Here is a 22,213-nt window from a genome sequence, read left to right as displayed (position 1 = left end):
ACCATCTGTTAGCCAACGTCAACTGATCAAATTCAAAGTGTCTTCAAACTGAATATTTTACAAGATCTTTTCTTTAGGAAAGTAACAGGATTTCATGACAGTGAGGTAAGGAACTTTTAGTAATTCCACCCGTCAGTCTTAGCTAGGCAGCCTATGCCATGAGTCCTCCCCCAATTCTTCTCTAGCCCAGAATGGACAATTGTACGCCTGGTGGTAAACAACGTACACTGCTCTAAGCAGAGTGACCAGGACCCTGTTACCGCTGTCTAGCTGTCCCTCCAAAGCTGCATGGTCACAGGTGGCTTTTTCAGAGGTGGCTGGATGTAGAGTGAGATCAAGGTTGTGTGATTACTAAATCAGGGCATGGATTGGTTTGGCATAGTTCTGGGTAAGACTAAGGGTGCCCCACCCTGGGTTCTACCTGCCCTGGGGGTGGGGTGGGGTCAAAACACAAAGGGCAGAAAGAAGGCTCCTGTACTGGTCTGGTGCCTGCTCGCTGCTTGCCCTGCTCTGTGACAGAGCCTTTCTCCTCTGTGATGCTCTCTGCAGTGCCACCCTGGAGCCAGCCAACTAAGGACTGACACGTCTACAAAGTGTGAGCTAAGTAAACCATTCCTCCTTTAACTTTGGGTGTCAAGTATTTTGTTCCAGGAACGAGAAAAATTAACTAAGGCAGATCCTAATTTTATATTGGGTTTCCTCACTATACATTTGACTCAGAAAAAATGCAAATAAGATGAACTTCCTGATCAGATAAAGGGGTCAGGGTGCTGAGGACCAGAGGAGAATCAAGGCCTGACTGGCCTCTTCTGCGAGAACAAGGGAGGAAGGCCACACTCAGGTGACTGCACATTAGGGAAAAGTTAGGCTGTGTACCAGAGGGTGTACTACTGCACATTGGAGACCAGATGAACCTTGTATTACCTTGACTGCCTGTGCCCATTTTGGGTGAATAAGAGCAAGGTGAGCCAAAGGCTGGGGGTCCTCTGCCTGCTAGATGTAGAAGGCCCTGGCTGCCTGCAGGTTAAGCCGACTCTGTCTCTGTCATTCATCCTCGTTCACCCCTGGGTCAGGGAGAGCAGAGAAGAAGAGCCAGCGACAGGTGACTCCCTGGCATGGGGGCCAGGGACCCAGGTTAGCCTACAGTCAGGGGAGAAATATTCACAACCAAAAGAACCATTACAGGGTTTCCGTATGGTGCTGCTCCTCTGATAAATTGAATGATTTCCACAGCAAGTCTTTAGGAAACATCACCACTTAAAAACTTTAAGCAGGCAGAGGCCTGCACCTTTATAATGATTTCCACCCGTGCTGTGGGGCAAGGTCACAGTGCAGGAAAAACTGCTGCTTGAGGGCCTGGAGATGCTACAGGACTGGAGACAGGCGACACTGCCTTCTTTGAGTTCGGCCTGCTCCCTTCCATCTACAGATAAATTTCACATGCTCTGCACTCAGACACAACAGAGCAGACATACAGCAGATGTTAACTTCAGAAACCTCGTGGCTTCAAGCAAGAGCAGATCAGCCTCATCCCCAGGAGAGCCTGAAGACAATGACAACCTCCTCCAGGGCATCACTAATCCTTTTGCCAAAAACTAAACAGAAACAGACTCTTCAGAGGCGTCTTTTATATCTGCCAACCTGGACAGCTTCCTGGTCTCCCTGGACTGCTGGACTCCAACACAGCCAGGGCCCCGAGTTGTGGCGACTCGGACGGAGTGCGACACGTTCACTATAGAGGGCTGCTGCTCTGTTTGGCACGCTGCCGCCTGTGCGGCTCTGAGTATCAGCCTGAGCTTTAACTGTAACTTTGCTTGGGAAGAATGACATTGCCAGGGGCAGGGTGATGGGCGGGAACAAGTTAAAATCCAGTGCCCATCAGCCCAGAGTTACTGCACGCTCTGAAAGGAAATTATCTAAAGGGAGCCAGAACCAGCCCGCTGGTGTGTTAAAGACTAGCTAGCACTGTCACCCTGAGAAACAGGTTGTGGTCAGCGGTTTCTTTAGGAAGGCAGACCCACCCCATGACCTAGCACTTGGATGAGATCGGGCGCGATCAAGGCGGCGTAGCCACAGACAGCACTTAGAAATGTTACCACTTATCCATTCTTCTTTCAAAAGAGGAATGTTAGCTCTGAACACGTCCTCGAGCCAAGAGAACTGAAGGAATGGAAATGGCAAGATGGGCAGAAAAGGCGGGCAGATCCTGCGGCAGGAACCCTGCGGGCATGGACACTGACAGGACTCGGGGGTCCACCTGCAGCAACTCATGCAGTCGGGAGCAGCTTGGAGGCTGCCAGGCGAGCAGGTGCTCACAAAACCAGCACTGTGTCCCTCTTAACAAGCACCGGTGAGCGCTGATCTATCTCTTTTGCATATTATCTGAAACCAGTGTAATTAAAACCAGATATATTTTAATACTTAATCATAATCTTTTAACATTCTTTGAACCTGTTAAAACTTGCCAATAGGCCCGACATACCTACTGCAACATAATATCCTCAAAACTTCTTAAAAGGAAGAAGCAGAAAATGTCACATTCAACCACGAGCTTTGCCAGTGGTCCTAATAACTCCTGACAATGAAAAATAATTGGTAGTTTTGGCAGACATAATAGTCGGTAGAGACTGCTTGAAGACTGGGTGGTGGACACAGGAGGATCTCAGCATGAATATCCAGCATAACAAGCTATCAACTCCTTATCTAGAATAATGGGAACAAATTAACCCCGGGCAGAGAAAATGTGGTGGACACAGGATACAGACTTCGAAAGGCAACAGTGTTGTAGCCTGAAAGGACTAACTGTATAGAACCTTTGTTCCTGCGTTTTAAATGCAAGGCAGCCACGTCACTTGTGCTGTTTCTCGCATTCCTGAAACAGTTATTACAGTCACAGCTGAAAGCAACTTGAAGTCCACCAGCTAGGTAAAGGTGGGGAGGCATAGGGTATGCTAAGTTTCAGCTGGAAGAGGGAACTAGAGGAGTCTGATGTCGCGGGCACTTCTCCAAGTTGCACGGATGAACACCAAGGTGGGGTACACTGACCCCGAGAAATTCAGAAGCACACTGTGTTTATGAGATTGCCTACCACTGATCGAAAATCTCCTCTGGCAGGTCCAGGTCTGGATTGGCCTCCTGTGGGGAGAAAGGTGCTGGAGCCTGAGGCTAGATTTCAGGGTCCGGAAAACTCCCTAAATCAGGCCCCCGCTTGGGTTTCTGTAACCTGCGTTCCAGGGCAACAGCTGCCATATTTGCTCTCACAGACATAACTCAGAGATCCTTTCTGGTTACTCTTAATAGTTGAATTTTCTAAAAAATGCACAACTGCTTTAAAAAAGTTTTAAAATGGCGGTAAGAACAGACTACTACAGACTCTGATTTGGAACAAAGAAGCAAATGAAATTAAGCATGCCATGATTATTAAAAATGAAACAAGTTCCTTGACATCTCAATTTCTATTGTCACATTTATCGTAAAGTGCAAACGCTGCAGGCACAATGACTTCAGCTATGCAGGGTTCTCAACTGTGTCACTCATGATTTCAATGCTGCCTGGTTCCATTCCTTCCTTGGAAATCCATTTGCCATGCTGACCCATAAAGTCCAGATAAAGACTTTCATGAAATCACCACCAAAATGAGGAAAACAAGCAAATGACTCCAACAAATATATAGACAGGAGACAAAACAATTTGATCAGGAACAAGACATTTCAGAGCAGTGTTTGGAATTGGCTTTGTGGAATCATCTCAAGGACACAGCAACAGTGGGGGAGCAGCGGTGGGGTGTGGGCAGTGGCCTGTGGCCGACACGTCCCTTACACTGGTCTCCAAACAGCAAGAAATGAGAACTAAATGTCTTTTGCTAAGGATACGAAATAAGAGCAGGAAATCATGTCAGAAGAAAGGGAAAAAAGACAGCATGAATATGAGCATGAGCCACCGGGCACGGTGACTCACACCTGTGATTACAGCACTGTGGAGGCTGAGGCCGGCCTGGGCTACACAGTGAGTTCAAGGCCAGCCTGAATTGCAGAGTGAGACTGTGTCTCAAAAAAAAAAGGTACAAAATTTCATATTCTGTGTTTCCCATCCAACCTTCCAGAAATATATACCATTTAAAAAGGTGTGTGTTACAGTTCAGTTCATTAGCACCAGTCCCTAGGACACATACTTTTAAAACCCAAGAACACTGATTCCAGAATGTCTTCTTTTAGGTTTTAAGGACCAACCAAAAATTGATGTCTGATGTCTGCCATTCATAGCCCACAGAAAAAGACCTGTATTCCAAATATCAAGGCCCTCCACAGAGACAAGACATCACCAGACTCTGTTCAACTGGGCCACAGGCACAAGTAGCAACAGGCTCAAGGGCGGTACTTCCTAGTTGCCCGTCTCTCTCCGAAGTCCCTGGCAGCCTCCCCCAGACACAGTGAGAAACCTGAAAATGTCGTTTCAGTTTCATACTAAAAGGAAAACATTTTTCCTTCTATACACAAAGTATCTAGGTTACCACAGTTAAGTCTGAAGCAGGGCCATGGTGGGGTGAACTGGAGCACTGGACATCTTTATACACATTTAGGAGCTGGATCAGGATATCTGATGACATAGAAGAGAAAAATAAGTCACAGTCATTAACTTCTAATGGTCACCTGACCATCTGATACTTTAAAACTGACTTTAGTCTTGGCTTCAACTTCTTAAAAATATAAAGTTTTAGGAAAATGTTTTCTATATGCATGAAAAACAAGAGTCCATGAGATACAGATCTGTAGCTAGTTACCGAGAGTAGAGCGTCAGCCCACTCGTGGTTTCAGACACTTTGAGTATCTGCTGGTACAAGGAACACCACGTGCCAAGCAATTTCAGTTATCTGGGGCACAAAGGCAGTGCCAGGCCAAACCAAGGACTGAAACCTCACTCGGTCCAGTGAGGTCCTTACACAAACTCCCTAGAAGAGACCATTCTGTTCCTAGAAATGACAGGACATTCCTTTTGTTCAAACTGTTTCCATCAAGACACTTGAAAAATAAGTGTTCTTCACTGGGTAAGGGGCTGGGCTAAGGTTCATCTCAAAACAACTCAAAACCTCTGCATCCGGTCATTTAAAAAGATATCCTTTAGACCCTGAGATGGCACGGGCACTTGAGCACTGAGCTCCTGGGGAGGCCCTCCTCATGGTCACGAGAGCGTCTCTCCCAGGTGATGGCCAGGCTTCCTCTTGGGCCACTCCTCAGGCTGCAGGGTTCTCCACAGCGAGCTCACGCCCTTCCCTCCTTCACCACAGACACTCAGAAGACAGGAGAGTCACAGAAAGGACAAGGGCTTTGCAGCAGCCTCTTAATCCAATCAGGATCTGCAAGGGAAACACAAGTGGCATCAAGCAGCAGCCTCCGAAAAGGCCAGCAGACAGGCTAAACGTGGCACTGCAGTGTGAGAAGGCTATCCCGGCCCCGCTCTGTGTCCCTGGACAGAGCACCTCTGCTCTCTGGGTCCAACATGCGAAACGAGGCTGGACCGCATTATTCATGGGTTCCAAGGCTAAGTGTATGAGCAGTGGGGGAGTAAGAGTACCCAACCTGTCACAAAACGAACTCCGTGCCAGTTAAAGGGCAGACTGCATTTATCCCGTGCTCTCCCTTTAACAACCACAGCAACAGTAATGTCATCATTGCACAGAGAATCAGCAATACACCAACAGCAGCCACCGCCACCCGGTTCACACCTGCCCCCGTCTTCTACGCCCAGTCTGTGAAATGCTCTGCTTGACCCCAACACTCCCTCTGGATATAGGAGTTCCTCATTTTCCCCAAAGCTGAAAGTGGCTCAATTGAAAATCAATGGCAGGCCAGGGAGTTTGGCTCAGTAGTTCTGCTGCCTGCCTTGCAAGCGCAAGGGCTTGAGTTCGATCCCCAGAACCAAAAAACGAAACAAATCAATGGCTTGGTTTTCTTGGTTTTAAATTGCAGTCTTCTGATTTCCTGCCAAAATACTACATCAGTTCTCAAGGACAGTACCTATTTTAAAAGTTCCCCAAAAATTTGTTTCAAAGTAAGTCTACTGTGCTCGCTTTAGCAGCACATAGACAAAGTAAGTCTACAAAGCTGGGAATGCTGGTGCATACCTGACCCCAACCCTCTGGGATTACAGGACGGATGGCAAGTTTGCACCCATCCTGAGCAATTTTGCAACTCAGTGAGACCCTCTCTCAGAACATAAGGAAGAAGGTCATAAGGGGTGGGGTAGGGGGAGAGAGGGGGAGAGAGAAAAAGAGAGAGAGAGAGAGAGAGAGAGAGAGAGAGCGAGGTTCAGTGTGAAGGTCCTGGGTTCAATCCCCAGAAAGGGAATAACAAAAAGCTAAGTGGATAAGAGGGGCTGGTGAGGCAGCAGCAAAGGGTGTGAGTCGCACACCTCTGATTACATTCTTCTCACTATATCCTTGTTTAGCTCTTTGTGGGTTTTTTGGTTTGTTTGTTTTTTAGTACTAGGGATTGAACTGGGGGCCTTGCGGTTTTGAGGCAGGTGGCAGAACCACTGATCTAGATCCCTGGCCTGTTTACTCTTTGTATAATTGCAGTTACCACAATAAAGAGTTTGATCAGAACCCAACTGAAACAAACCAACTTCTGAGAATTAGAGTTCCAGCCAGGTTACAGCAAAGATGAAGGCTGCAGTTTTATGTGCAGCACTTTTTGTTTTCATTCATGGAGACCAGGAAGGTTCCCTGAACACGTCAGACCCTGTGTGCTTGTGGCCAGTTAGCTAGCTTATTTGGTTAGTGTGGGCTCAGGGCAAAACTTGCTATTTTCAGAGCTATTAAATTCTAACCTTTGCCTGCCCATATGATCTTATTTCCAGCCAGTCTTCTGAGAAACAGAGATGTGCACTCTGTCAGCAGGGCTATCAGCAGAATTCACAGACCAAGCAGGAGGAAGGCCACAGTGGCTACTGCGAGAGTGGCTCGAGGCAGATCCCACTGCCTCTGCGCACGACACCCTGTGTGGCAGTCACACAGATGCCACCTGACAGCCGCCCGCAATAAGCCCTGAAACCGCCTGGAAGGAAGTCTGGGAGCAGTTACACAGAGGCAGAGCAGGCCCGCTTTCCTCACACGCCGCAGCACAGCACGCGCCGTTCAACGTGACTACCCAGTGACCACCTGAGTTCGCTCTGCCTCCATGTCAGCACTGTGAGGAGGGACAGCAGCTGCTCCGCCCTCCGGCTGGATGCTCGGCAGTGGAGCCCAGCCCGGCCGCCATGGGGATGCTGGCTGCACCTGGGGCAGCTCTTACCTTCCGGAGCCGGGTGCCGGGCAATGCTGTCGTGAAGCAAACACCTTCTGTATATCAGGCTCTGGCAGGACTGGTAGGTTAGAAAGCACCTGAAAGAAGACAGATCGTACTGTCAGAGGGAAGGGCTCGTTGGGGCTCTGCCAACACAGGAAAGCAGCAGGTGCCAAGAGCCACTCCAGAGCAGTTACTTGCCACAGCAACAACTCCCACGGTACCCTTCTGTGCGGGGCAAATCTGCGCCAAGTGGCTGTGTCCTGTACTAAGCAAAGAGATGCAAAGCTTCTAATTCAAAAGTCACTGCAGCAAGGGGAAACAATTTGGTCTGTCCCCTACCGCCCATTTCGAGCTCTTAATATATAGAGAAAAATTGAGCGTGTGTCATGGTAACTTTTTTTCCCCCAGCAGTGCTGGGGATTGAACCCATGGCCTTGTGCCCTGCTGGAGCTGCTGTTACGACTGAGCTACACCCTCAGCCCCAGATCACATATTATACTGAAAGTCATTCTGATGTTCACCGAAGGGTTAAAATTCTCAGCACCCAAACGTCTAAAATATACTTCTGCCCAGCATGTGCTGGAGAGTCAAAATGCACTGTACTAGTGAGGACTATAAACAGCACAAGAAAAGTCAATACAAAAACCATCCTTACTTCCCCCGAGCTAATGAAATATCTTTCCCAAATAGGTTAAAGCATACAAATACCCTTATCTGAGCTAAAGAGACTTCTTTGAGCCCTAAATCAAGAGACCTCAAGAATTACCAACTTCGAAGTACAACTTTAGCTTCAATACGGATGCTCCTAAAAGATTAACAAGGGACAGGATGCCCCCAAAGGACGAAGTTCTAAGTTATCTCCATCTGTGGACTCAGACCCTTTCCCACCTCTGCATTCCCTATAAAATCACAATCTCCCACCCTGACTGGAATGATTCATCTCTTGGGTACACGGCCACTGTCCTTCTTGACAGTGTGCTCCGTATTCTAAGTACATTTTTGTCTTTCCTATATTCCTTGTCTACTGGCAGTGCTTTGTACTGCCAGCCTCCGCATGCTGTCTGGCGTGACAGATCCTGTAAGTAATCCTGAAGGTTACTGAAGATGAAATCAATGGTGCACAAAGAGAAGCAGAACTAACAAATGTGTACAGGTCCAATTCGTCCAGTGAGTATCACCAAGCACACACCATCAGGACCAGACAGATGAGGCCACATAGAATGCAATGAGATGGGGCCTGCAGGAAGATGTCTAAGGGACCAAAGACACTAAAAGGGGGAGGTAAGGGAAAGGGACTCCAAGCAGGTTCACCTGAAGTAAGTCTTGGGTTTACAGGATCCCATCTGAGAGACAGCAAGCACCCATTCTCAGAGAAATCACCAAAATATTTTTGGCACTAATTTTAATCAGCAAAATGGAAATCGACTTTTGTGACAGATCCCATCTGGGAGACACTGACATGAAGTGGTCACACACAGTCACGAGCCAGAATGCCAGGCTCTGAGTGCTGCCACAAACCACTGGAATGACTTTGGGCAAATGCTTTTCTTTTTACCATGGGGTATGAACCCAGGGCCTTACGCATGCTAGGCAAATGCTCTACAGCTGAGCTACATCCCCAGCCTGGGGAAAATTCCTTTACTGACTGAGGCCCCAGTTTCCACTGTACAAGGTGAAGTAATCAGTGCCTTCTGTGTAGTTACTATGAGGATGTAGCAATTTAACACGTGTGTACTATACCTGGCACACTGAGAATGCTCAACAAATATTACTTTATTAAAACCTAAAATTGAATCTCATTTCCTATCCTTCCTTCTAAAAAAAAAAAAACAAAAAACAAAAAACAAAAAAAAACACCAGGTTAAACAATCAAATTAGAAAAAAATCTAAACCCCACCAAGAAGGAAATAAATCCTGGAGCATCCACATGATAGAAAACTCTACAGTCATTAAGAATGGGATCTTTGTACTAATGTTCAAAAATGTCCATGATATATCTTGATAAAAGAGATTGGCTGGTTGAGATGGTACCCGTAGCAGAGTCATGTTTCGCTGAAAATAAATTTAAAAATTTTACTAAGTACCTACCATGTCCCCGACAGGTTTAGAAATAGCTATGAACAGGGCCGGGGATTTAGCTCAGTGGTGCTGCTGCCTGACTCACAAGTGCAAGGTCCCGAGTTCAATCCCCGGTACCAAAAAAAAAACCAAAAAAGAGAGAAAGAAATAGCAAACAAAACCCAGACGTCCCTGTCCTTGTGTACTTCCTGTTCCAGAGGATGCAGAAAAAGAAAAGGCAAAATTGTACAATTGATGGTAACTTAAGGAGAAAAACAAAGCAAGGAAGAGGGATGCAGAGCACAGGGAGGGGAGGAGATGTCAGCAGTTACTACAACCTTAGGTACTGTGGTCAGGAAGGGTACAGGAGAAAGGGGCGTCAGAGGAAGCCACAGGGCCACCTGCTGGAGGAGCGCCTGGGGGGAAGGGCCAGCGTGGGCATCCTGCAGCAGAAGGGCACCTCAGTACCGAGGAACAAGGTCCGGTCACCTGGAATGCACAAGCCGGGAGGAGAATCTGATCTCGGATGAGTTCAGAGAGAGAGCAAGGAGAAGACAGGTCCCAAGCTGTGCAATCTTCAGATTTTGGCTTTTGTTCATCGGAAGTGGGGAGCCCCTGGAGAGTTCTAAGCAGAGGGAGACAGGAGCTGACAAAGCCTGGGAAGGATCACAATCACGAGCACACTGAGAATGAACTGGCAGGGCGGGCATGGAAGAGGCAGAGCAATAAGACAGTTACGGTCATCAGGGTGAGAGACGAGTGTCTCAGGCCAGGGCGGAAGGGTCCCAGTGGGGGAAAAGGGCTGGACTGCATGTGGAGGGCCTGGAAACATCAAGACACTGGCAGGCAGGCGGTCAGACGTGCATGTCTAGACTGCACGGAGAGACACAGGCCCCCGAGTGCAGATGCCGTGTGACCCCCAGAGAGAACGCTGACACAGTCCAACTCGGGCCTCAGGGGAAGAGGCAGGATCAGCAGAGCAGCGGGGAATGGAGGCGTTCAGGCAGGAAGAAGTCCAGGGAGCACCATGTCCTGGGAGGCAAGCAGGCCCACCTCTAAGGAGAGACTGAGGGGATGGAAGGAGAAGCCTAAACCTTTTATTATGAAATTCAACAAGAAAATGCATAAGTATGCATGCGAGCTTACTGACTTCAACAGATATGACTCTGTAATAATCTGAAAACTTATTACTTCCAAGGAAAACAACGTAACCAAAGAAAACACAGCAAACTTGTCCAATACTCTGCCTTCAATCTGTCCTAAAGGTTGTCCTGCTCTAGCCAGGCTGATAAAAATGAGCCTCAAGGCTTCAGAGTGGCAGCTTTTCCCTGACGTACAGCACGGGGGACACATCGCAGAGACACGGCAGCACAGTTAGCCGAAGCTGAACTGTGAGGAGCAGTAGGAGCTTCAGCACGGCTTACCGGAGCCAAATGTGCCCGTTGGAGCAGACAGCTTGCTTGCGGTCCGTGAACGGCAAGATCTCCTTACACAAACTGCAGTGCTCAGGGAAAGTCTGCTTGTTCATCTTCTTGGAGATATGTCCAATCAGCACCTGGTGAGACACAGCAGTCAGCAAGGCGAGGACACACAGGGCTTCCTGAAGCAAAGCCTAACACAAAGGCAAGACGGAAACCAAACAGGACCGGACAGGGACAGGACATGCGCCCTTCTGCGTGTGCCAGCTTGATTGCCTGTGGCCCTGCAACTCAGCAACCTGTATGTATGGATGAGTGAGCGATGCAAATGTACTCAGGACCTGTGACAGGAGGGCGAACTCGAACCACTAAAGGAAAACTTGTCCAAAAACCAAATTTTTACTGCACACCTTGTTTTAGCTGCTTGAGAACATACTTTTGTGAGAAGCACTTATTACTTATAATGTTTTGTCTTTAATAAATTCATAATCATTATAGGCAAAGTATATTTGGAATGCTGATAACTCTGCAGTACTACACAATGTCCCGTTTTTAAGAAACATTTACAAAGTAAATCTTCAGGACTTAAAAAGTTTCCCCCTCTGGTGGCTCAAAGACTGGTGACTAATGACACAGCCCAACAGCCTGCACCTGGCCCTGTGGACCCCTCTGCAGAGGCACTGCACAACCCACCAAGAGGCAAGGTGGTGCTGAGACAGGCGACGCAACAGGCTTCAGGCCTTGTCCCTGCTGTGGCTGTGCTTTTGTCTGCTCTGTTTATTAATATTGCACTCTTTAACAACCAAAGTCCAAAAAACACCCATTTCATTATTGTGCCAAACAAACAAACGCCCCACGGGCTCTGTCACTGGGAGGCCTGGAGGTCATCTCCTCTCACGGACAGACTGTGTCCCTGCAAGCTCTAAACTCACTTACACTCAACCTCTTGGAGAAGAGGCCCCAGACTTTGGATTAACTCACTAAAATTAGTTCCCGTAATTTCAGAGGGTTTCATAGTGGCTTGGAAGTGAGGGAGCCAGCCACCTTACTCTGTGTATATTTCACAAAAATAAATTCCATTACCTTTTGGCCTTTTTGGTTTTTCTAGTCTTTGGAATCTGGGCTGGGGTTTAGCTCAGTGGTAGAGTACTTGCCTAACATTCCCAAGGCCATGGTTTTGCCCCTACACCACAAAAAACAAAACAAAACAAAACACAAAGCCTCACATGAATGGTCCCTTACAACAAGGACACTATAGTCTCTCATCTTTTCCAGAGGCCAAGCATCCTCACGGTGGTACATGACAATACCAGCTCCAGCTCGGGCCCTCTGTAAGAAAGTCCCTACGTTTCACGTGAGGAAGGGCGGCTTCTATTTGCTCCCAATAACCTTGATTCTGCAGTCCAGCTGTTTAGTCTGACTCACGAATTCCTAATGGGGGTGACAGTTCTCCTTGGGAGAGATGGAAAATTCTTAATTTTTTAAACATATAAAGTATACATACACATATAAAGTACGTAAACAGATACTACACTGTAATACCACAATGTGAGTGTGGTATTAACATTGCATGGGCAGGAGCAGATAGGAGAAAATACTGTCTAAAAATGTTCCAGGGGAAGGTGATAATAAAAAAGAAAAACAGTTGAGAAGTACAACTAGCTATACGAGCATGCCAGGCAGAGAACCTTGGAAATAACTTATAAAATTCATTGTCTTAATCCGAACTTGGTTGCTAAGAGTAGGAGGAAAGTTTTGTATTTTTAAGCTGGCTCTGAGTCACACAGCCACATTAGACACAGCTTCTAAAATCATGCAGCATCCAGAGGAGAATTCAAAACCAGTGGGAACAAAGTTCGTCACTTTCCAAAACGTTTTTGCTACTATCTCACTGATTTATAATAATCCTAACCAGTTGGGGACACAGTGAAAATCAGAATATTGTATTCTTCCAAAGAACTGAGAACACAAGGAGACCATGTTTCAAAGCTGACTTTTAAACCCTCATGGCCTTACACAGATGTAATCTGAATCCTCTGAAGGCCCAGGCTGGCCTGGACTACACAGCTCTCAAAAGTTAACAAAAACCAGACTGCAAACATCTCAGGCAATACTTTCAGTGGTATACAAACACACTTTCCTAAAAGATATGCAACAGGGATTTGGGAAGGACTTAACGTCAGGGATGAAGACATTTGACTTTACTGTTTTCAATTAATAGTCTAAACAAGGCATTAGACAATACACGTCAATCTTTAGAGTAAAAAGGAGAGGCCTTTTGTGGTTTTGAATATTTCAGTTCTGCAGGATCTTAGCAGCCCTTAGCTGGAAGGACATTCCCTGATCAAGGAGGGGAGGCGATAAAGGTAACAGTCTCCTTTTCTGTAGCAATTCTCAGAACCCTCAGAGCAAGAATGCACACTGGGAACCTCGCAGAGCAGTAGAGTATGCTATTCCCCAGGCTTGGGACTCTAGCGACGCTTAAGTGCCCTGATTTCCACGGACTACATTGTAGACAATACTGTTAAGATTGTTTCACTACAAAAATAAAGATAATGCCCAGGTTTTGTAAAAAGGCAACATAAATAATAATTTATTTCCCTTATAAGCTCTTCTTTTAAAAATAAAAAATTTTTTCAGTGCTGGGATTTAACCCAGGGCCTTCACACTGAGTTACATCTCCCACTTCTTTTGTTTTTGTTTTTGGAACAGGGTCTTGCTAAATTGTCAAGGCTGGGTTTGAACTTGTGATTCTCCTGCCTCAGCCTCCCACAGTGCTGGGATTACAGGTGAGTATCACCACACCCTACTTATAAACTCTTCTTGGTTGAGAAATCAGACCTCCTCAAATCCTTTCAAATAGAAAACTACCCCCCCACATACCCTAATGGCTTGGAAACCTCATCTGGCAAACCTGCTTATTGATTGGCGGGGGAATTAGCGCCTGCCCTGCAAGTACAAGGTCCCGAGTTTGATCCCCAGTACAAAAAAAATAAAAATAGGGGGCGAGGGATTTAGCTCAGTGGTTCTGCCGCCTACCTTGAAAGTACAAGGACCCGGGTTCAATCCCCAGTGCCAAAAAATAATAATAATAATAATAAGTTTAGTGAGACCCTATCTCAGAATAAAATAAGGCCAAACATGGAGAAGCACACCCGTAATCCCAGCGCTCTGGGAGGCTGTGGCCGGAAGACTGCAAGTTTGAGCCCAGGCCAGGCAATTTAGCAACCTAGCAGGACCCTGTCGCAAAGTAAAAACAATGCATTCAAAGCGCTGGGCAATGGAGCTCAGAGGGAAGAAGGCCTGGGTTCAATCCTCAGTTAATAATAATAATAATAATAATAATAATAATAAAATAAAAAATAAAAAAAGTTGTGATACAAATGCATCCTCTACATTGATCTGTTTCCTATTTAGTCCCCTGCAACTCACGCCTATCAGTGACTAACGTTGACTCAGAAGCTGAGCTTTAGAAATGCGATCTAGGCCACTTGTCTCGAGTGCATTTTAGCTGCAGCGGCTGTCTGCGAGCACCTACCCGCGCTGTTCTGTCATCGTACTCATCATCAGACATCAGGAAGTTGCAGAGCCCTCGGGTGGGGATGCTGGTGTTCTCCGTGATCCAGGTGTGCAGGTACACTTCGCCAAGCACACGCTTCATGTGCTCCCTCGTCAGGTGCATCTCCACGGCCTCGATCTTCCCTTGGATCTCCAGGAGCTTCTCCTCCATCGGCTCCCGGCCCCCGGCATCTCCTGAGGGGGGCAGCGAGTCATCGGCCGGGTCTTCTGCGTCCCCTTCTTTGCTCCTCTCCTGCTTGCTCACCTGCTTGGAAGAAGTGCCTTCTTCCTGCTGTTCATCCTCAGCATTGCCCGTCCCGGGGGAGTCAACTAGCAGGATTTTTGAGTCCTCATGGGTCGGCTTCCATAAGACTTCTGATGGAGTTTTTTGCATTGATTGGTACAAAATCCTCAGGAGGAAAAGCTTGAAGCGCCAAAAATAGGTGACCCCACTGCTTTCGATCTTCTTTTCCAAAGCTTCATGTAAAAACTGAGGAATGTGTTTATCTTTTAAAATCTTCCAGCGAACGAGGTCTATTAAATCTACCTGCTTAAAAAGATTTTGAACAGACGACTCCAGGAGCTGAGCGGCTGCTTCTTCAAAGGTTTTGAGAGTGACAAACTGGACCTGGTAGTTCTTGTTAACGGGATGGAGGCCGTTGACCATACCCTCGGTGGTGATGATGGCCAGGTACGCACCGCAGGGGCTCACTGCGATCCCGTGAGTCCTCACTGAGCCAAACACATCTGAGAGCTTAATCAGCTGGTGTTCAAACTTTAATGCCACATCTGTGAAGATGGGAATCAGCTGCCTCACCTTCCCATCGCTGGAACAGGTGTACACTGTCCCGTTCTGTCTGTCCGCAGTCATGGAGACAATGGGCAGTGAGTGAAGGCCTGTGACATGGGAATTGTGAACATTCAGGCCCGCCTTGGAGATCAGGAGAAGACACCAGAACACATAGGAGCCCCTGGCTGCCACCACCAAGCTGCAGCTGCACTTCTGGTAAGGATGGTAAAGTGGCACACATTTGATGCTGTGCACAGGCAGCTGGTCCATTTCTTTCCACAAGACAACAGGCTGCCTTAGTGTGAAGTAGCCTTTGACTGCCTTGAGGTTCACAGGGAGGATCTTCACAGGTCCAAAAGCACTCCCTACAATAAGGCCGCTCATTTTCCGATTGTTGTGTTCATATTCCCACCAAAACAGAACACTGGGAGAGCTGATTCCTGACTCAATTGTGTTGCACGAAGAGATGGACTCCTTTCCTACAAAAGGCAGCTGAAACTGCCACACAGCAATATTCCCATTTTCAAAAAGGACAGCCAGGAGCACACTGCCAACATCCCGGCACTCGTTGTTGTGCTTGACCTGCTGAGTGGTACAGATGCCCGACCACTCCATCCTGACTGGGGTCTGCATGCTGTGTCTCCTCTGAAACTCAGCAAAATCCCCGAGATTCCCTCCTGGGGCCTCATTTTTAGAGAGCCTATAACTGGTTTCATAAAGACGCTCTCCATAAATCTCAGTCAGATCCACCAGCTGGACCCACTGGAGTCTGTTGAGGTTCACCTGGACGGTCAGGCGATTGTCCATGGTCAGGGCGGCCAAGAGGCATCTACCATTCGCATCACAACCCATGGGAGACCAGCTAGTGTACTTGAACCCTCGCAATGAGGGCAGGGCCTTCCCCTCCGGGTTAAACACCCTGTCCAGCATGAAAGTCTGGCTGATGGTGGGGTCTTTCGAGGCAGCAAATCTCTCCTTACACTCTGCAACTTCTGTTTTTGAGCCAACCTGGAAACAAGAGATACAAAAATGGTTAGAAAGGCTATGGCCACATCACTCCGAATGCACCCAATCCTGTCCCATCTCAAACCAAGCAGGGTCAGCCCTGGTTAGTACTTGGATAATTCACATATAATAATTTTATACTGACCCATTCTTTTTTTTTTTTTAGAATATGTGCTGCTGAAGCGAGCAATGTTCTATTCATTTTTATCATGGCATGCTTTTAAAAGATCAAGTACATATCTAAAGACTAACTGAATATTCACAAGGAAATGGCCGTTTGTTTTGTCTTGTCTTTGGGTTTTTTTTTTTTGTTTGTTTTGTTTTTTGAGACAGGGTCTCACTATGTAGTTGAGACTGACCTGGAACTCACTGTGTAGCCCAGGGTAGTCTCAAACTCACAGCGATCCTCCTGCCTCAGCCTCCCAGAGTGCTGGGATTACAGGCGTGCGCCACCACGCCTGGCAAATGGCAGTTTTTTAAAGGATTAGAATAAATGTGGTCATAGCCTTGTTCCCACATTATTCTTAGACTTGAGGTAAGCAATTGAAAATGAGATGACTCAAGAGTGAGCTAGTCATGAGTTTAATCCCCAGTACCGCCCCCCCCGTCCCAGAAAGGAATAAGCTAGTCACCAGACAATAAAGTGTTAAAAACTTATGAAAATGTGTACCTACATTTGTCTTTGAATTTTTATAATATCTTTGCAATACAAATGTCAGCTTTAGGCTTTTTCATTCTGAAGTCTCATTAAAAATGATGCTGAGCCGGGTATGATGGTGCACGCCTGTAATCCCAGCACTCCGGAGGCTGAGGCAGGAGGATCGCTGTGAGTTTGAGACCAACCTGGGCTACACAGTGAGTTCCAGGGCTGTCTGAACTACATAGTGAGACCCTGTCTAAAAAAAACCAAAAAAAACAAAACCTGATGCTGACACCCAATATCAACTGTTTTGTCCACTGCTGCTATCAGGCAGTTGTGTCCAATGCACAGCCTGCAGGCTGCATTCAGCCCTGGACAGCTGGCAATGTGGCCTCTCAGGTTGCATAACCTTTAACATTATTCTGTAATTTTTGGGGGGTGATGTTTTTCACAAGTCAATTGCACAGTGCTTGAGCACGGACTTCAATTGTGAAAATGGAATGCTGTGTAAGAGAAAGCAGAGTACAGTGCTAATTGCTTCCGTGTCTGCCACAAAGCCAATGGGATAGAAATGTCTGCTCACGTGGACAGACACTACATGTGCTTATGCAACCCAGTGAGTAAAACAGTGATTAATGATAATGGTCACCTACAGACGTGTGTGCTTGCAAAGACTACGCAGACCTGCACGTTTTCTTATTTAATTACTGAACCTGGCTGGTCATATTACTTCATAAAATAACTTAAGTGGTCCAAGACAATTCTTCTTTATTCAGAGTGGCCTAGGCAAGACAAAAGACTGGACACCTGTGTGACAGAGCAGGACGGTTCCAGTCAGAGGAGCTCACCCTGCTTCCCCTGGCTCCTTTGCCCGTTCTGTTCCTCACCAAGAGGCACTCAGAGGTCATTCCAGCTTTCACTCACTTCCCTCCTCCAGCTCCATTACGTACCACTAGCCACTGACTGTGACAGCGAAACCTTTCATATGATTTCAAAGGGCTATGAAAAGTGGAGGGAGACAGAAATGACTTAAAAAAAAAAGTGAACCACAGCCACAAAACATAGCTGGGAAAGTTAAAGTATAAAAAAGGGCAGAGGTCAACCAAATGATAGTTTCTGTTATGTGGCAAGCAAGAAGGACTTGATCCTGCTTGGTCCACCGTCATTAAAGGAATGTTTAAAAAAAGAAAACAGGAAGAAAGAAAAAATCTTTCGATTGCTATCTAGTGTCGATCTCCTTTTTAATAAAAGCCAATCTTCAAACTGGAAAGGGCACGTTATGATAAAAAGGGAATGCAAACGTAAGGCATGCTCACACATGAATATAGTAAAGAATGAGTTTAAGTTCCCAAGCGCAGAACAATTACATTCCGGGACACAGAAAGAACTTGGAAAAATGTTAACTCAAAACCACTAACTACATCTAAATAAAGCTTAGACAACTGGAGATAAGTCAGAAAACCATAGTGGAACAAATAGTTTATCAACTTAGTAAGGTCCTGTCAAAAAAAGAAAAAGAGAAAGAGAAAGAGAAAAAAAATTTTAAAAGAGCTGGGGATGCAGCCCCATGTGGAGGCCCTGTGTTCAATCCCCAGTACTGCAAAAACACAAAAAATAAATCCCCCAAATGGTAAATATACACAGATTGTTAAGCCTAAGTAGGAATAAAATTCTTCAGCATAGTAAGAAACAAACAGTGCATGAGACAGCAGTGATATGAGAAACTAGTAAGGGATAAGTGGACTAATCTTCTTTTCTACTCAAACTATCTAGCATCATAATAGGCCTACAAAATGAAAGGTAGATATAAAGTTACTCACCAGGTTAATGAGCCAGCTAACTTTTCCTAAAGTGACTCACAGAACACTACTCCCCTAAATTAATCCTTGAAAGATTGCAGGGCCAAGCTTAGGAAATAACATTACACTTCATTCCTCCTAGAAAGGTCAAGCACACAAAATACTGTGGCCAGGGAATTCCACAGGGACTTTTAAAATCAGAGTTAGACAAAAACTTTTAAGTACAACTTTTTGGGGAATTGTTACCCTTTATGACCTTAAAGAATACTCTGAAGCGGGGTGTGGTGGCTCATGCCTGTAATCCCAGCACTTGGGAGGCTGAGGCAGGAGGATTGCTGAGTTCAAGACCAACCTGGGCTACATAGTGAGTTCCAGGTCAGTCTCAAATACATAGTGAGACCCATACAAAAAAAAAAAAAAAAAAAAAAAACAAAACAGCTCTAGAAATGGTGTTTTAGGCAGCACATCTTGATTTCTAAAAGACATTTAAGGTACTCTCTTGGCCATGCTATATAGACCCTTGGGAACAGGGAAACACAGACTGGAAATTCCCCCTAACCAAAGCTAGGAAATAAAGTAAGTCCTGAGCTATGGATGGGGAGATGCAATTTGAAACAAGAAATAAAGAAGCATCATGGAGAAAAAAAAATCAGCATGACTGAAAATTTGTACTATGATGCCAGTTTACCTGGGTTCAAATGACTCTATTACATGCTTGATCCACGACCATGTGCAAATTGCTTACACCTTCTTGGCCTTAATTTTCTAATTTTTAACAGAGAATGATAATTCATGTCTCACTGAATTAAGAAGGTTAAGTAAGTCAGACTATGCAAAGCACGTATTACTGCTTGATGTCAGTTATAATGATGAGTACTAATTATCTGAGGGCTAAGCAACTATTAATAACACTTTAAAGTATGTAACATGCAGACTAGATACAAAGTGGTATAACAATTAAAGGGTAGATATAAAGTTATTCACCATATCCTATAATACTATAAATATGCAGTAATTTTTAGATTAGGTTAAAATTATTACAAATGAAAGCTACTGTAGAACCAAACGAAACATATAGAATTTGTAACCTAAAGCTGCAGCCAGCACAAGCTAAAATAAAAGAAATCTGAAGCAACTTTCCATCCCATTCACTGTAGGAAGAATTTGTGACAAGATGGAGAATAGTACAGGCTGTGACTGGAAGGGAAGCCCGACGGTTTTGTGTAATAATTTCTAACATATTAATATGCTTGAATTACCCTACTGTACCTTCCTCCCCATCACAAAACTAGCTAGCAAATTAAACAAGAACTCCGATGCCCAAGGATCAACCACATAAAGTCCAGCTCCCAGAGGCCTGCCTAAAGCCAATCATTTTAACTGTACCCTCGGGTTGCCAGTTAACCACTAACACTATTACCAGTTAAGCTTTCGGTAAGAACCTGGCAACTGAAAAGTCATCTGAAGTTTATGGGAATGAGCCTCCCAATACAGGCTGTGGTCCTGTAATGTGGCAGACGGAGAGGGTACTTCCCAAGGCTCCTAATAACAATGCACATCCCCATTCTTGGAACTGGATACAGTTCGGTACCCAGTATCCTGCTAAATTAGCGGTCCAATTGTACTAGTTGTATCAATTGTAGCAACTGTAACTTTTTCTTTTTTGTTTTTTTTGAAACAGGTCTCACTGTGTAGTTCAGAATAGCCTTGAACCCATGATGTAGCCCAGGCTGGTCTCAAACTCACTGTGATCCTCTTTCCTCAGCTTCCGAGGAGCTGGGAGTACAGATGTGCACCACCATGCCTGGCTGTAACTTACTGTTAAACCACTATTTTTATATTGGTGTGCTTATGAGCATCCATGAAAACAGTTCCTTTTCAACAGAAGATACACCTCCTTTTGGCAGGGTACACCTTTTAAAACATCCTCTTCTGCCCTGCACCTCAATCATTTCTCAATTTACAGCACTGCCATCTGTTTACCTGATTTGTTTATACTTGAGCCAATTCATTCATATCTTCTCCAAGAGTATTTTAGGGGGCTGAGTCATACAAGTTTCCCAATTACCTTCTTCAACATCAAATTGTATTTGAAACTGGAAATGAATACAATAAAAAGTGATGAGGGCTATCAGCACTCACGACTAATGACTCAGGTTTTATTTATTAATTTATTTACCACCACCATCGCCTTTCAGGGATCGAACTCAGGACCTTATGCTTGCTAGGCAGATGTGGCTCCACTGAGTTACATCCCAGCCCCATGACTCAGGTTTTAGAATATCTGTCCAGAGTTAAGAGTTCAGAAAAACTTTACTTTCAAGTAAACTCAGTCCCTGTATATGGATGCATAGCTTTGCAGCATTAGCACTAACTGATAATTTGCTCATGAAACCAAAGAACATAAGCTCCATGAGGTCAGGGGCTTTGTTTTGCACACTGGTTATTCCCAGAACCCAGACCAGCCCCTATCCATTCACCGATGAGTGAATACACACTCTGACACATTACACACTGTATGCACATAAACGTCTATAAAGGATAAGCAGGAAGTTTTTCTATGTTTAAGCTACTAAGAGGAACGACGTTATCACTTTTGGGTGGGGGTTGAAAACAGGGTTTCACTATGTAGTTGAGACTGACCTGGAACTCACTATGTAGCCCAGGCTGGTCACAAACTCACAGCGATCCTCCTGCCTCAGCCTCCAGAGTGCTGGGATTACAGGCGTGCGCCACCACACCCAGCGACGTTATCACTTTTTAAAAACCGAGTTTGAAAACTATTAAAGTAGCAAGACTTCAGAAACTCTAAACTTTGGAAACTCCAAAATTCTGAGGCAAACTTAGATGAGGCTCAACGTCTTAAATTCACAGAAATCTTGGACTTGGAAGTTTAATCAATACATCTGTATCCAGAGGCTTCATTTTTCTTTCTGAGTCTCAAAGACGTCTACCTAGTGAAGAAAAATTTGAGTATTTACCTCTTCCCCCAAAATGAGGGACAAGGGTCATTCACAGTAAAACCGTCGAAAGAGGTAAAACGACAGAACAGAGCAGTATCCTTCTCCAAAGCAAAAGAGGCGCGAGAGGACACAACACAGTAAACAAAGCCAGCCAAGGGCCTCGGGAGCAGGCCCCAGACAAAAGGAGCAACGGTGGAGGCAGGTCCCCGGTGGGGTCAACAGGGGGTGGAGTCTCCGAAAACACCACCGAGAGCAAGAGAGCAGTCGGAGCAGCCGCCCGCTGCACGGAGCGCGAAGGGTCGTCGGCCGGACGGCTCCGGGGCGGAGGGCGCGGGATGTGTGTGTGTCGGCGCTGGGCGAGCCGGCGCAAACAGCTGCCAGGGTTTTGGTTCTGAAGCTGCGTGACCCGGGCCCAGTTGCGCGAGCACAGGTGCGGGCCGGGCTTCCCCGGGGACAGGGAACGCGGCAGCAGGAGAGAGGGGGCAGCCGGGGACCCCAACACTTCGGCCCGACGAGGACTTACTTTGAGGAGGCAGCTGTTGAGTGGCGCGGGGACCGAGGTGCGGTGGATCACCAGGTCCTGGCCCGGGTTGTGCACGTCGCAGATGAGCTCCAGAACAGCGATGCTGCGGGCAGTGGACACCGACACGCGGTGGTCCTCCGACCAGGCCAGCGGCTCCAGGCCGCTCACCGCATACT

General features: G+C 46.2%; 1 protein-coding gene across 1 annotated transcript; it reads right to left on the bottom strand.

The window, feature by feature from the left end:
* Positions 1–1,000: 1,000 nt before the first annotated feature.
* Positions 1,001–22,207, bottom strand: Gtf3c4 (general transcription factor IIIC subunit 4). Its single transcript, XM_010627404.1, has 5 exons — positions 22,038–22,207; positions 14,298–16,115; positions 10,766–10,896; positions 7,290–7,378; positions 1,001–5,353 (listed from the first exon to the last, which is right to left on the bottom strand). Exons 2-5 carry the CDS (start codon positions 16,035–16,037, stop codon positions 5,289–5,291), a joined length of 2,025 nt encoding a protein of 674 aa, XP_010625706.1. The 5' UTR covers positions 16,038–16,115; positions 22,038–22,207; the 3' UTR covers positions 1,001–5,288.
* Positions 22,208–22,213: the final 6 nt, after the last annotated feature.

This window comes from Fukomys damarensis, unplaced genomic scaffold (assembly GCF_012274545.1).
Source record: "Fukomys damarensis isolate Sample0158 unplaced genomic scaffold, DMR_v1.0_HiC HiC_scaffold_36, whole genome shotgun sequence".
Taxonomy (NCBI): domain Eukaryota; kingdom Metazoa; phylum Chordata; class Mammalia; order Rodentia; family Bathyergidae; genus Fukomys; species Fukomys damarensis.
This window is presented reverse-complemented; position numbering and strand designations above follow the sequence as displayed.

Excerpts from the sequence above, each read along its gene's own strand:
- Gtf3c4 (XM_010627404.1), bottom strand. The coding sequence starts at position 16,037 with ATGCTGGACAGGGTGTTTAACCCGGAGGGGAAGGCCCTGCCCTCATTG. Across the intron at positions 10,897-14,297 it reads ACGATGACAGAACAGCGCGG|GTGCTGATTGGACATATCTC; the intron begins GTAGGTGCTCGC and ends GTGTCTCACCAG. Across the intron at positions 5,354-7,289 it reads CCGGCACCCGGCTCCGGAAG|ATCCTGATTGGATTAAGAGG; the intron begins GTAAGAGCTGCC and ends TTTCCCTTGCAG.